The sequence below is a fragment of the Epinephelus fuscoguttatus genome, linkage group LG17 (assembly GCF_011397635.1).
Source record: "Epinephelus fuscoguttatus linkage group LG17, E.fuscoguttatus.final_Chr_v1".
NCBI lineage: Eukaryota > Metazoa > Chordata > Actinopteri > Perciformes > Serranidae > Epinephelus > Epinephelus fuscoguttatus.
The window spans coordinates 28,515,670-28,532,295 of NC_064768.1; the positions used below are offsets into that span (position 1 = coordinate 28,515,670).

The 16,626-nt window shown below is 43.9% G+C and overlaps 1 protein-coding gene across 5 annotated transcripts in view; it reads right to left on the minus strand.

Moving 5' to 3' along the window:
* The window catches only part of ppp1r9a (protein phosphatase 1, regulatory subunit 9A), a 69,391-nt gene that overhangs the window by 44,986 nt on the left and 7,779 nt on the right, over positions 1-16,626 (minus strand). For all 5 annotated transcript variants that reach the window (XM_049603291.1, XM_049603294.1, XM_049603293.1 and 2 more), the window contains exons 2-3: positions 14,964-16,500; positions 661-793 (exon numbers count right to left, since the gene is read on the minus strand). In XM_049603291.1, coding sequence (XP_049459248.1) covers positions 661-793; positions 14,964-16,358 — 1,528 coding nt within the window. In that variant the 5' untranslated portion in view covers positions 16,359-16,500. The remainder of the gene's footprint in view (positions 1-660; positions 794-14,963; positions 16,501-16,626) is intronic.

Consider the following 16,626-nt stretch of genomic DNA (forward strand, 5'->3'; position numbering starts at 1 on the left):
GAAAAATGGTTGGGTGAATACACGCAAGGAGGAAAAACTGATGATTTATTAATGGAAAAGAGGAGGAGACTTTTACTATAGGCATGGTGGCCTTCACGTTAAAGGGAAATGCGCTGGATGGGAAATTCCCTTTAAGCCTAGCATCCGTCCGTCTCCATCCTGCATGAATAATTCACAAGTTGTTGGGGTTACATAACAGGGAGTGGATGGTGAAACCCTGTGATGTAAAATCATTCTATTTCAGGTCCGTGGCAATGTTGGATTTCAACACAGGAAAACCTCAACAGAAATAGACAAGTCCCCCTTTTTTTAGCTCATAATGGAGAATTAGGACAAACTGTGCACTACAGTGTCTTTGAAAGGATCTGAGGAGATTTCTAGTGTAATTTTACATCAAAACACGATGCTGAAAAGCTGTAACTGTGTTTTTAAGGGGTTTAAAAAGAAGAAGCCTTTTTTGTTTTGTTAGCCCCGAAGTCAAAATGATGGAGACATAGATAAAGTGATGGAAAAAACAACTTGGATAGAAAGACGGAAATAGAAATATCACACCTAAAAAAAAAAAAAAAGTGACATCCCATACGTGGGTGATTCTGTCTACTGGGTATAAATGACAGGATCCACCTCCTCATTTCAATGTTCTCAGATTTTCTTTCCCACCTTTCTCCAGCTCCACGGGGAAGAGCTCCAGTTTCTCCACCCTCTTCTCCAGCTCGTACTCTGCGGAGGAGGCCACAGGATCCACCTCTTCGTTGCGACGGTCATAGTCCTCGTTGGAGTAGGTGTTGAACACCTGGAGAGGGAGCACAAGAGTTAAAGGGACGTGGGCACAGGAAATCAAATATAGCAGTTGGTTCACACTGTAGAGATGGAAATAGTTCCACCATCTCAGCAGCATGATTCTGGAGGTTTAATAAAGTTTATGAAAGACATATTGTACCTACAAATATGGCAAGACAATTCTATTCTTTGATGACAACAGTGAGTAATGCTGCTTACTTTTGAAGTTCATGAATGGATGAGAGTAAATACGAGCTTTTATTATCTCAACCAATGCTTTATCTACACGGCAGAGCTGACAACACTGTGGTAAATAAAGGCCAAATGACAAAGCCACAGCTACAACCACAAATCAGCCCATTGATCAACAGGAAACTGAAATGTAAAGAAACAGTGTGGTTATGGGGGATAGGAAGGCCATCCTCCACTAAGCTGTGCGGTCATCATAGGAGCCTCTCCTCCGCAGCAAGAGTCAGCCGTCATTTCACATCTCATCCTGGGCCAAGCGCTCCCACTGCTCTCTGCACTGAGGAAGAGGGGGAGGAGGTGAGAGAGCTCCAACGTGCATACTGTTGTCACGTCTGTAGTGCAGCGTTCTGGTGCCGAATAAACGGGTGCAAGGGTATGCAAAGTGTTTATGTGCACAGGCACGCTTGAATGATGATATAGGTGTCGTCTCTGGTGTCCGTTTCTCAGTCAGACACACACCTGCACACCCACACTGACTGCAGCTGCTATTATTAAAATTTGAGAAACAAGTGCCACATGGCACTGTCCCCTATAAGCAACAATATCAGGCTAGGGATATCACATATTTAGCTCGATGACATCAATTATCAGAGTCATTCACAATGCTGCATGCCCAAGGAGCTTTGCCACATCCACCTTGCTGTTGTGTCACTGAGTGAGTCAGTCACTGCCTATCTCAGGGCTCTGACCTCTTTAAATTAGGTGAAATAGGAAATCTCTCCCTAGTAGAGATCAATAAGGTGTCACGTCACATCAGATGTATTGATTAAAGCCTAAAGCCAGATTTATGTTTGCCAATGCTGGCTTCTGTCGTCAGCATTTAACATGATTGGAAAAGTTAATAACGAAAATGAGGGCAAAAAATGCCGTAGAGACATTTGTGCTTTTAGATACACGTTTTTAATGCTGTAGGTGATGCTGTAGGTGATGTGCCACTGGTTTGACTAATATCTTAACGACAAGCTAAAGACGCAACAAACTACAGTGAGTAAATACATGCCACTCTGTTGAAGAGACATTGCGCTGGCTGTACACACAGCTTGGGCACATTGATGTAGCGTGATGCTGCCAGGGTTGGCTTTTAGTCTTTCCTCTGTGTGAGCCTGCGTGAGCGCTATCCGTGACCTCCCTGTCATCAATCATTCAGTGTGATCAACAGCCCTGCATTATTAACGCTTGCATGGACACACACATCCATACATAGACATACTGTTGTGCACAGCCTTAAAGAAATATAAAAAAAAAATACATATAGGCACACAAAAAGCAACCTGTAAAGATACACACCTTACTCCACACACACGCAGCTACATAATAAATACCAATGCACAAACACACACTGCTGACGAATGCTAACACCAGCACTTGCACTGCCCGGGACGTCCTGAACGGGATGCTACCACTGGCAGTAAGTACATTCTCTAATGGCCTCTCTCAGTCACTGTGTGCTATCTACAAACACATTAGCATGTGGCCAGGCAGAGAGAGGGAGCCAGGGGAAGAGAGGGAGAGGTCACAGAGAGAGATGAGGACAGATGAGGGTGGATCCATGAGAGAAGGCGAGCAAAGAAAGAGACAGAGAAGGCGCAGTGATGGAGACAGATAAGAAAAGGCCAAAAAAAAACAAAACAAAAACTGTGAGACAGACGAACTGAGAAGACAAAGGATGGACAAGAGAGCATTGGTGAGTGAGAGAGGGGGTGACAAGATAAATAAAAGAGCATGCACCAGGGAAATAAGAATAGGTAGGCAGAGGGGGAGTGAAAGAGAAACAGAGAGACAGACTGCACCATCAAATGGAAAGCATTTACCAACAAGATAAAGAAACCTGACAGTTATCTGGCTCTAAACGGAAACTACCGGTATATATCTCCAGAGAATGGAGGCCATGTTCAGTCAATTCAGTACATATTAAGGCACCAAAGGAAAGAACACAGCTCAAAATTACCCTGGCTTACAAAGGATGAAAGAAGGTAGAGGGGCTTGCTGAAATGTGAAGGTCAGCCAGAGCAGACTGATAACTGATTCAACTGATTCAATCTTTTTTACGTTTTTATTATGAGCTAAGTTTTTACATTTCTTCTCACAGATAGGATGTATAATCTTCTTGTTCTTTGACAATAATTGGATTTTGTTCCATCAAAAAAAACAAAACTTTTTGACCTGAAGTAACAGAGGAGAGATAAGGACAAAGAAAAGAAAAAGCAGAGGCAGAGAGAGAGAATGTGAGATGGTACAGTAATGTCTGCCTGTTGTGTGGTTCACTATGAGGAGCTGAAAAATGGCAAGGATACGAAACGCACAGCAAAACCAGTTTCTACCTTCCAGGTCTACTTTTGGGGTTCTTTTCTTTCTCACGCTGGCCCTGCCCAACAGTTCCCACGCAGCTCAGAGACCTTACATTGTGGTGATGTCATGGATTTTTGAAACACATTTCTTAACTCAAGGAAAGTTTTACAAATATAAAACCTCCATGGATCAAAAATGAATCATAGAAAGTAGTGGTGTAACGATACATCGATCCACATCGATACATCGATTCATTGATTAACGATCCAATTATATCGATGCAAAGTGAAAACATCGATCCATATCGTCATCTTAGATACGCATTTATTTTGAAATTCACATAGCACGTCTGTGTCACCATTTCTGAGCAAGCGCGCCTCCGCTCAAACAACAAACAGAGCTCAGAAATAAAATGGTCAAATCATATTCTAGTTGTTTTTCTGAGTTGATGTAAATGATTGTGTTAGATGGGCATATGATATCGCGTCATATCGATCACAAGCTCCTGAATCGAATTGAATCAAAATCGTATCGTGACAGATTTTGTGATATCAGCAAACATCGTATCGTCATCCAAACAAATCGATATAATATCGTATCGTGATGAAGCTGGTGATTTACACCCCTAATAGAAAGAGTCATAATTGACCTGTGTCACCACAAAAAAGGAAGACTGCATCTACTGCATCTGTACCTAGAACCACTGAGCTAGCTAACCTTACAGCTCAACCGAAGGGGAAGCCCTGAATGTTTACATCTCTAGTGGTCACTGGCATGAGCCTCTGGTCCATGAGTAGATGCACTCTTCCCCCTGGTGCTGATTCGGTCGGTGGGTGTAGTTCAGTAGAAAGAAAATAGTTCCTACATGAAACTGCTCACAACAAGGTCTGTGGATAAGAGACATTGCTGTCTCTATGTCCAGTATCTCCAAGTCTTGGTAAGTGTCAACAAAACAATCTTGATCAATAAATAGCACCACAGGTAAAAGGGAAAATGTGTCCTTCTGACATTCGGGTGATCTGTCTCTCTGAGTACAGCTTGAGAGAAACAAACATGATGCAAAGCCTGACAGAGTTGACAAAACCCAACACTGCATATAGGCGCAGACTCAAGAGACAAAATAAATCATGACAGCTCCCACAACCTTAATATGATCCATATCAATATGTTGACCCACATAATCTAATAAAAGGATCCCTGGGAGCAGCAATGTCAGAGCACTTCACCCTTATCTGCATTAATAACCATGTGAAATCTATATCCTCATCACGTCAAGCTGACAAACAACTACAAATTTCCACTTTCAAGTCCACTTGCTGTGTGCTGAGGCCGGTCATTATGCTGAACTGAAATCCAGTTTTTATTGAAGAGGCAGCGCACAAGGACAACCACTGAATATGGAAGTATAATGGGCCGTCTCTCCGTGTGGTGCCCCCCTGGAATAGAATTGGAATAGGCTTTTGAGGGATTAAGCACAACACACAACCATTTACATGTAAATATATTCCTCTACAGTGCCTGCACTTTCTTTCAAGCTTAATGCACTTCTTTGGATGGAAAAAAGCTTGTGTCAACAAAAAGTCAAGATTTTAGGATTCACATGAAAGTGCCTTATTTTCAGATGGCTGGCCGCATAGATTTAAAATCATAAATGGAGTTAAAAATAGTTTTATGGACTCTGGGGTAATGGTGCTTGCTGAGTACGTCATGCTATCTAATTTCAATGCTTAATCTAAAACTTCTGTACATCCTCTTAACATGAGAGCTGGTAAATACAATCGTCTTATACAGTACACATGCAGGCACTTCCTCCTCTGAGATCTAACACACACTGTAGAGTCTGATAATGGCGACCTCTCCTTTCTCTGTTTGTCACTCCTCACTATATCAACCAATATCTCTCCTCTTCCTCTGCTTATCCTCAGCTTTCATCCACACAACACACTGATCGATCCCCCTGACACCAAAGACACGCACGTTTTTCTATTTTGTCAGTAATTAAACCCCTCACAAAGGAGACACTGGTGCAGACAGCAGTTCTGCTTGGGCATCCACAGATTGGCATTGTTGCTATTTGTCCTCCAGGGCTTGCGGGAGGATGGAGGGAGTTTGGTTTGACTCCTCTGAAATACACTTTTACTGTCATTTATGGATGCTGCTGCAGCTGCTGTGACTCTGCAGATGCCTGCGGACACCCTCAGCTTCTGACTTCAATAAAGCAGAGCCCTCTCACTCAGAGCAAGTGCCTCACACCCTCACTATATTTGTATATAGGGGCTCGAGTGTGTATGCGAGAAATGCACATCAAGTATGTGAGTGATAACAGTATGCATGCAGGGTTTGTGTGCATGTGTGTGCAGCCGGTTGAAGTTTCATTGCACTTATGTGTCTGCACAAGCGTGCGTGCATACATGTACATGCCAAGCTGGTGTCCTGAATCAAGATTCATCTCACTGCCTGTGGTGCTAGATGACAACCGCTCAGCCAAATAATGTCTGTCAGTCTGTCTGGACATCCTCAGGGACAGAGGAGCGCGGATTAACCAAGGGCCCACTAAGCCACAGGGGAGGAGAGAGGAAGAGGGAGCGACAGAACATGCGGGTGAGGCTTGACAAGGAAAAGGTAAAAAGATGGAGATGGTGGACTGGTACAAAAAAGGGACAAATGAGGGGACACAAGACGAGATGCAGGAAGCTTTAAGATGATGAGAAAATGGAGGAGGAGTAAATGAAAAGGAAGATTCGAGTTTACAGAGGAGGCATATCCACAGAGAGAGAGAAACAGAGTGACTCATATGATTCATGGGTTAGGGCAGTGGCAGACAGTGAGGCTATTGAAGAGTGAAACAGGCAATAAGAGAGAAATAAAGAAAAGAAAATGAATAAAAAAAGAGAGAAGCTGAGGACCGGGTAAGGCTTGGGGTAATGCGCTCCAGGGTTGTTTGAGTCCCTGCCTAAGATGTCACGGCATGGCGCCCATGCCCGGCCAACCACCTCTGATGGTATTAAACTAGGGCCTTTGGTGTGTTGCTGCCAGTGCCATCGCCCGTCCTGCGCCTTCCAGACAGTGGACGCTGCCCAGGGCAATAAGAGGCTGGAAAGCCCAGGAGAAATGTTCCTACTGCTGTGGCACGAGCCCAGCAAACCCTGCAGTGGATTAACTCCAGCCTGGCACACACACACACACACACACACACACACACACACACACACACATACACACTCACACAGTCTGCTCTGCTGCGACAGCTCAGCACATTTGCATTCCATTACTTGTACCTGTGGCCACCCCGCCCACTCACACAACACCGTGCCGGAGGGCTGACAGGTGCTGAGGAAAGTGTCTGGATGCTGAGGGGACGAGACAGTTGCTGATGATGGAAATTAATTCATGTCTTGCGAGAGCAGACCAAGACTGACAGATATAAAGAGGTGGAGAGGGGAAGGAGTGAGTATGAAGAGAGAGAAACAAACAGAGACATCCAGTTCTTCATAGAGATAAGTGAGAACGTACAGATTTTACAGTCCATTCAAAGCCGACCCCTCTGTCATCTTGACATGCCTCACCCCTCGTCTGAGGAAGTGACACAGACTTTTGAGAAAATCAAGTCAGCATTTCTTTTTTTAACTGAAGCAGCTTCTGCATACAGAGCAGACACACATACTGCTCAGACAAGAGAAATACACTGCTAACATGTACTCTGTGTAATGTAATCAAGATTCAGTTTTACAGCTTGTTTCAGCTGCTGTCTCTGTAGCTGGTTTGTTTTTTTCCAGTCTGCTGTTTATGGCCCAATACCTCTGGGTGCCATGACTCCCACCAACAAACCAAGCCACTGGCCAACTACAGCATGAGAGCCACAGAGAGCGAGGGAGTGAGGGGCCGGCTTTAAACAGGGGGCAGAGCGTAGTAAACAAGTGCAACTGAATGGCTGCAGACAATGTGCTGCTTTATTCTATGTCTTGGTCATATACAGTGAGTGGGAGGCTGGGATCACAAGAAACACAACGACAACATGTTGCTTGTTACAGTATTGACGCTCTGATGCCCACTTGCTATGCTATGCACCTCATTATGCTGCATCAATGACTTGGCAGAGTTTGGGATCACAGTCGGTATTCAGATTTCTCCACAGCATAATAACCACTCTGTGTGATCTGGAATGATTCTGCTTTGGCACAGATCTCAGGACAGAAATCAGTTTGATCATTTCAATAAGTTTAAATTCAAACAGTTCACCTTAACCGTGTTCCTGGCTCAGTACAAATAAGGACATGGCGACAGTGCAGCAGACTGAACCGTCCTCAGCGCCGGCTTAGCAAGCACTGAGAACACTGTGTTACTCAGACGCTCCGTTTCTGTTCGTGCAGTTTTTCATTGCAATAAAAAATGGCAGCACACTGATGATATCATTAGCAGTGGACCAGATTGGGAAGGTGGGGTTTGGACGATGGTTCATGACAAAGTCCACTGTGTGGCAACTGACCAGCCCCGAAAACCGCAAGGCACATCTCGCCTTTCCTGGATCATTAAAAATGCATCCCCCGGGGAGGATCGGGTGGCACCGAAACAAGCAAACAAAAACACCACTGCATTAATAATGGAGTGACTAAGCTACATGCACGCACATACCCTCACCCAGGTTTGGAGTAGTTGTACCTGTCAGAGATAAGAGAGGAAGGAAAAATCCTTGGAGTCAAGATGATGCGCTTTCACAGCTGGGCTACTTGACAAAAACAGCATTTCCTTGACAGCTGAATTTCAATTTATGATACCTGAGAATCCTGCTGGATTGTTTTTGCTGCCTTTTAGCTCACATATCTGCATAATAACACATAAAGCCATCACACAAGTTTCTCCACTGCTACATGATTTGTAAGGAGTCTAGCTGTTAGTCAAGATTTTGGATTTAGCCTCCCCGAAAGAAGCTTAACCAAAATACCCGACTGTCGTTCTGAATGAGCTCAGCTGCTGTTTTTTGCTGGTCTAACCAAAATGTCAGCTGTTATATCGCTGCTGTGGCAGAGTGTCGGAACTCTCTCCCAACAAAACCCTGCTCTCTCCCATTATGCCCAGCCACAGATTGCATAATTAGGAAGCTGACAGCCAGCTTCAGTCAGCTCACAGAGGGAAAACACCAGAAATCAGGGCAGGAGGGAAATGCATTGGGCTCTAAAGTGTGTTGCAATTAAGAGATATACATGTACAGAAAGTTTTGTATTGCAAATAATGGCAAAGTACCACTTGGCAGCAGTTAATCAGAGTTAACTTTGACTTTGAATGTAGACTTTGACCCGTACACACCCATAACGACATGGAAAGGTGTCAAAATGCTGAACTGTCAAGCAAAAATCTGCAATAGCAATGCTTTTGTTATGCTTGTTATAAAGGAAAGGACAATTCATGCCTCTGGAAAAATCTTCGTTTGGAGGGCCCTAACACGTCACCCCATCCTTCTATCCCAGTAAGACTTGGGACAGCCTACCCTTAGGCATGACCACACAAAACAGAGGGGTAAGGGCTTAGTGGTAGGGGCAAGGGGTGTTTTGGGATTGAGCCTTTGACTCAGCCATTGAGTATGATTAGAACAGAGATGTCTACAAACTGGATTTTTAACCGATAAGTCATCCACTGCAACACTAGACCATACTGAAGGTGGCTAAGCTGGACTGATGCTGCTGCAGGCCTCAAATGCTATTTACAAATGACATTGCCAACATCCATGTCAACATTGGTTCCAAAATTCGAGCAATGCTGCTGACACATATACCATTAGCCAGAAAGACAGACTGCCCTTAAGTAGAGTAATCCTTTCCATCAAAAACACGGTCAGAAAGTTCCTGGCTGGAAGCCATCTCATTTCAGCTTGTGAAGCACAAGACTGTATTAGGTGATGCTCCAGATAAGGATGATGTTAGAATCGCACAGATGTTTACTGTTGATGCATGTACGTTGGATTTAGTACAGCCATGTACAGCAGGAAGTACTGGTCAGTAGTTGCATCCAGACAGAAAGCTCAGAGTCTCTGTTGTCATGTACCGTATTAAGGGCAGTCAAATGAGCTTCCAAACGTTCACAAGAAATAACCGTCTGGCAAGGCTGTGGAGCAGCACTGGGAGGGTGCTAGTTGGCATTTTCTCTGTTTTTAAGCATCAGCGACTTTGTCTTTATGTTCTTTCGTGCTCCAGTAAAGTACAAGATGAGTCTCTGAATTGGTTTAATGACTGCAGCCTGAGTTACAAACCTGCATACAACAAAAGTACACAAGCAAAATGTGTGTAGGTTGTTTTTGCAACAAAGCGTTTGTAGTGGGATCTAATCTGCAAGCATGAGGAGATCAGTCTGAGGTAAGGGTGGGTTTGGAAACTTGTGCCAGACTGAGGGCACAGTAATGCAGCAACAGCAATAATAAACTCTGCATTGTTGATAGTTACATTGTTCATTCAGTATGATAAATGAATGCCAAATAAACAGCTGTCAATACTACTAAATAGCAAACAGCAATGGAGAAATTGAGACAATGGGCTTGTGGATACAGACATATAAAATGTCCCCAACTCCTATTTAGGAGAAAGACACCCATGGACTGAAAAACCTGTGGCCATTTATTACCTTCTGACGCTGGTAGAGGGGGCACTTAGGGCGGCCAATCACATTCTTTGTGTCACCGTTCTGATCCCACCCCTCGTCTGAGGCAAATGAGTCATCTCAGTGACATCATATGCCCCTGTGTTGACCTCACACCCTCTTACATTCAGGAAACTAAATCTTGAAAAAAAAAATACTCTCACCAAAGTACAAGACACAGACATTTATACAACACAGAAAAAGAATGAACACAACCATCCCTGTTGCCGAACAACATACCAGTCAAAACATCTAGTAAAAGACATTCATAAAAAAGTCTTGTGGATCCAAAATCATTGCCACAGAGAAGAGAGGCAACACACATCTATCATATCGATTAAAGCTCTGAGCTCAGATCCATGCTACTCAGCATTCCACTAACGGTACGGCAGCAGAATCTAATGGACAGAACGCCAGTCTCTTTGATACAGTAACAGACAGCATGCGAAGTGGAGGGGCTGATTACAGAGCGACTTCAGTGGCCGGTGAACTGCTGCTCCGCTCATCACATCTGCTTAATTCCATTACGATATCACGGTGTCTCCACCGATGAAAATGCTGTTGCACTACAGGCACGAAAAAGTACCATTAAAAGGACGATATAAATGCCAGTCACGTACAGATGGAGGGAGGAAAACAAGAGGAGACTGAAACAGCAGAGTGCGTGCAGAGGGAGAAGCCTTCTTCTGTCAAACTCCTGGGGTGCGGTTCCACAAAGAAAGACAGAAAACACGCTGCATGCAAAGAAATCGGCAACAAGTGTGAGATGGTTAAAAGCTTTTGGGATTTGTTTGTGATCAAGGCTGATTTTTTTTTTTTTTTAACTGTGAGGAAACCACACGGGGGAACTGAGCACTGGCTGAGATGTGTGTCATACCATCAGATCAAACATTGTATTCTCAATGTCATATCAGCTGCACAGACCCTACTTTGACAACAGGACATCAAAAGTGCAATGCTAGATGGTAATCTACTTCAATACTACTACACTGATCTATAGGCCTCAGACTGAACAACCGAACTAGAGGTTCTAATGACATGAATAAAACCGGTTGCTTGACTGAACATGAGATCTGATTCTCGTCTGTAGGTCAGTGCCTTCGGGAGAGCAGGCTGCCTTCGCCTCAGGCAGCTCAAAGCAGTCACTTCTCACTGGGTCAGTCGGGATGTTACAGCTGAGTGAAAGGATGTGGAAGTAATATTGATGAAAAAAAAAAAACTTGCATGAGTATTAACAAGAGTTAACAGCAATGGGAGCAACTCTGTGCAAACACTGTAGGCACAGCAATGCGCTGAGCTGAATGCTAACGTCAACATACTAACATGCTCACAGTGACAATTCTAATAATGTGTAATGTTTACCATGTTCACCATCTTAGCTCAGCGTGTTAGCATGCTAACACAAGCTAATTAGCAAAGTAGTACAGCCAAGGCTGATGGGAATGTCATTAGTTTTACATGTGTTCAGTCATGAACTAAGTGGTCAAAGGACAAAAAGAGAGTCAGGTCATCACCAAAATTGTTCCAGTCCATCGTTCAACCGATCAACATCACACTTGGCAGGTGTATTGCTCAAGACCCATAGAAGTGCAGGGTTGAGTGTGAAGTTGTTTAGATGAGAGGTTCTTGAGAAACCTGAACAGCAGAAGGGGCACTGCATTAGTGTCACTCAAAGCCACAAGTGTGAACCTCATGGTGGTACTAGAGGAAAGACAGGCAATCACCAAAGTCTCTGTATTAATCATCAGGGAACCATAAACATCTGAACCGCGCTCATGGATATCTAATCAAGACACCTCACCTAAGCCAGGCTCAGACTGCAGGAGGTATAAAATCCCGAACGATTTTGAAATTGGGTTGCTTCATGCACATGAGGAGAAACTTCAGAAAAGTTCTTCCAGTTGATCTCAAACATGCATGCACTACAAGATATTATTATTCTTACCAAACCAGAGGGAGCATGAATACACCAGCACACATGATCTCATGGGGATGCAGATGTAAAAAAAGAGAGACTGACATCTTGCAATAACTTCCTGTGTATTAATAATGCTTTGCATTGAGGAAAACGAAAGCAGAGGGCTAAATGAGTCCGAATAAGAAACTTGGCTTGGTTGTTTTTTTTAGCAAGAACTGAAGGTGAGATTTTAACTGCCAGTTTTGATATCTACATAATATATCAACAATAGTATGCTAGCATTAGCCTCAAGGGCTAGACTGTTTATTGTTGCTTGGCAACACAGTCAGCTTTTGTAATCATAATTGTAATGCAGAATTTAATTCCTAAATATCAAACAATGTTTGACATTATGGAGGCAGCTGTGATGAGTCTGCGAGCAGTTCATAATGTTTAAAACTGGATCTGTAAACCTCACTCATTACCAGATAATCTGGGCTGATCATTGGTACCGACCAAGGTCCTAGACCAGGTTTTTCCTCCATCTATCGGGAGGGGTCAATCAGGGATAAATCGGCCCCAAACTTCTACAGCTTCAGCCTGGGTTTTAAAAAAGACACTTCACTTAAAGCAAAAATGTCAACCCTGTGGTGACACTACATGAAAGTCAGAGCATCATCAGCCAATAGGGTTCATCCTCTGGGGACAACTGTGCAGACAATCCATCCAATAGTTGTTGAGATATTTTATTCTGGACCAAAGTGGTGGACCGTCAGACTAACTGACATTGCTATCCACAGACCCATGCTGGTAGTATGGCTAAAAATTTGATTTCTAAACTCAACATTCATGAAGTCTAGGGCTGAAACTTACAATTATGTTCACGGTTGATTTATCTATTTATTATTTTCTTGATTAATCAATTAGTTGTTTGGTCTAAAAATGTTACAGCTCTAGTGAAGTCAAACCAATAACAGGCTTCTGTGAATATCTGGACCTGTTATTCATCTTCCCAAACACAAGCCAGTGTGCATGTTAACAAGATGTTGCCAAAAGCTGGTTGTGTGTCATCTTCTCCCTGTGGCTGCCACGATGATTTCTAAAATTAATTAAGCTTTCAAAGCTGGGATGTTGAAATTATTTATCCGCTTTATGGGGCAGAACCAAGAAACATTACATGAAAGGGAGGGAACGTAAAGTATTAGATTATAAAACGGCAGTTTTTTTCAAGGTTTTCTCTGCCGTCTCCTCCCACAGGGGTCAAGCTGGACTCGTGCGGGGCCGGGGGCTGAGAAAATAGCTTTGTCTCTTTCACTATATAGATGAACAAAAGACAGAACCCTGCTTGTTCCTCATGTGCTGAGAGGAGAGGGGGTGTTTGATGGAGAAGTGGGAGGGGTCCATGTCTAATTGTGCGTGTGCGTCTGTGTGAAGGGGGGGCAGTGCCTCTGTTGAATATTCCATATGATGAACGAGCGTCTGTCCTTTTCATAGAAAACAGAAGCCTTGAAACGACAGACAACAACAGAGGAACATATTCCCCGCCTGTTCGACCTAAATGGGACAACAAGCTTTGTACCGCTCACTTTTAACTGTGTGATGAAAATAAAATTGAAATGAATTCAACATATTATCAAAAACATATATTTATATTACATTTGATGCTTAGCCAGATAATGGCAGAACCAATATCCTTGTAGAAATGTATGCTTTTGATTGTGTGTGCTTTAAAGCACGTGTGCTGACTCCTGAGAGGGAGGAGAGGAGAGAGATGCAAAAGGACACACACTGCAGAGACAGTACAGGGTAATTAGTGAGCCAACATCACGTTTTCTCCTCAGAATAACTGGGCTAATTGTTCTGGTTCGTTACAGCATGTTAATAGGATTGATTCTCAACTTGTGGAATGTTTGTGTTAGCTCCAAATCTACATAAATCTCACTCTCTAAATTACCAGTGTTCCCCTCACATTTTACATGTACACGCTCACACGTCTCTTGTATGTCAACAGGCTGAGAATCTTAAAAATAAAAACAGATTTCATTGACAAACTAGATAAAAAGGAAAAGTGCAACCTAAAGCATGTTGTTCACTACTCCAAATAAGCTTATTGATTCCAAATGCTTGGGGATAAAGACTGAAAAATATTTCCCATAATCTTCCAAATCCATCTTCCCAATCCACAAACACTGGCTGCATTGTGTCCAACTCAGCACTGCAAACAGTGTCAAAATACTTCACGGCAGATGATGCAACAAAAACTGTAGTTGAGCAATTTCTATTCATTTAAGACAAGAGGTTACCGCAGAAATTAAACTCTGTGGGAACTGGGCATCATGGCTGCATCTTCACCAGAAACAATGACCTTTATTCAAAAGTGAAACCTTATTGTGGCGTTATTATGCCCTTTCCAGTCCCTGTAAAATCCCTGTGGTATGGATGGTAGAAATGTATGTTGTAACTTGCCATAAATCTAACGGACACAAGGTTACCCACACACATACACTAGGTACACCATATTCTGTACATATAGTACAGATTCGTACAGACTCTGCGACTGAAAAGTACAAAATATCCTAGCTCGATAAATAGCTTCTTCATTAAGACAGAGATGAGACTGTTTGAGAAAAACAAACACGGTATCATGTGTGAAAACTGTGTGGGTGCAGAACCAGCATGACTAACACATGCACAGATGTTCTCCTCTTGCACACGTCAATTTCCCAGAGGGCGATGTTTTGACCCTGAAGCTCAGCATCACAAAATAGCCACACAATTTGATATTTTATCTAGCATATCAGCGACGGTATTAAAGAAACAAAATGTGAAAGCACGCTATAAAGGTCTTACGAGGGTAAAGATTATTGATGTCAGATCATTTAATCGTGATCATGTGACCTCATAAAAATGTATTTGAAAACAACAAAGCTAACCACATCCAGTAGTTCAACAGTAACTATAAATACGAGCCCATAAAAGGAAGCTCTGAATACAATATTAGCTCTCTGTTGTTTTAACCTACTTTTGATAAGAGCAGCACCAGGGCTTTTATGTTGGATTGTGTTCAGTGTGTTTACACAATTAAGGCTTCCACAACAGTTTTGTTCAGTACCCAACTTACTGTAATGGGGGCAGTGCTGAAACGAATCTTCCTCTTTGCAGGGATGTCCTCTTTGTTTTCTTGTGGCAGACCGGGAATGTCTGTCAGATCAGAGCCCGGGTCGTAGACAATATCCTCATCGTCTCCGTAGAGGTCATCCTCAGGATCTGTGCAGCTTTCCCCCCAACCCTGGTAACAGGCGTCCCCATCTGCGTTAAAAATCACCCGCTCATTCCCAACGTATTCCTCATCGGGCTCTTCCACCTGGTCCTTGGGAGATTCGGAGGACTTGTCATCTCTTGAACCGTCTCCATCCTCCTGGCTTTCCCCAGCTGGTGTAGTTGGGGTTGGCAACGGCTCAGGGGTTGCATCGTCAAAAGCTTTATCGGTAATCACAGCATCATCTGTAGGTTTTGAAGCTTTGGACACCCCTAAATCCTCAGTATGTTTTCTTGTTTCTGAGGGTTTCTCCTCTTCTTCACATGAGCCATTGACCTGGCTTCCGTTGGTGGTGACCCCAGACAGACGCTGTCTTTCTCCGCCCGTAGTCTTAACCTTGTCTGATTTGTCTTGGGCTTCTTCGTCTTTTGGTGCAGGTTTCAGCTCTGAAGTCTCCGTCCCAGGACTGGGGCTCAGAAGGTCCTCAGAAGAGGAGGATGTTGGAACCTTTCCTCCTATCCTGCTCCGGTAGCTTCCACGAACTGGAGATTGTCTTGAATCATCTTCACTGACGTCACCTCCATGGCGGTTGAATCCGTCTGGTGAGTAGAGGGCCCGTCTGCTGACTCCTTTGTAGGGCGCACCTTGGTTGTGGTGGTCAGCATTTTCAAAAACAGCACTAAGTTGACTGACAGTTGGCGAGGATGCCTCTGTTCTAGAGCAAAGTGAGTCCAAGGAGTCTGTGCTGCCTCGATTAGACCTCGCACCTCGCCAGTCGTCTAGATGCTCATGGGAACCTCGTTTATCACGTCCGTATGGAAAGACTGGTGATTGGGACTGGTCACGTGACTGCTGCTCAAACAGCTTCCTGGTTTCAGAGAACTTTGCTCCAGCACCTCCAACCCTGTCAGCTGATGAGGAATGTTGGAGTCTTATCACCGATCCATCGGCCTTGTTGATGAAGTTGGTGGGCTTGACCAGCTTTTGCGGCGAGGTGTCATCACAACCCCTGGCCTTAACCGGCACTTTATCTGAGCCCATCTGCATGAACATGTCCTTAATGCGACTGACATGGCTGCCATACTGGCGGCCCCTTGGCTGTTTCACCCGTTCTAGGTCTTTGGGCTTGGAGTCTCCATCGATCCGAGGCTGGTCAAAGGCCCTTTTTAGCGCCTGAAACTCAGCACGGTAGGCATTACGGTGGGGGGAGGCACTCCGGAGGCTGGTCCTCTCCCCCGAGGCCTCCGTCTTCAGCATGATGATGTCTTTGGATTCAGGGGGGATGTCAGCATCGCCGTGGCCTCATTAGAATGTGGGAGTGAGGAGTCTAGTTTGACCTACTGCAGCGCTGCCTAGTGGGATCCACCTGATGTTGTAGTTCCTTCAGACCCATTCACACCTGCAGAGTTAAAAAGAGAAGTTATAAAGATAGAAACACTTTGTAACATTGCATTATAATGTGATTTCAAGAGGGATAACTATTTAAACACGCGCACTGTAACAACACAAACTGAAAGTGGCTCTT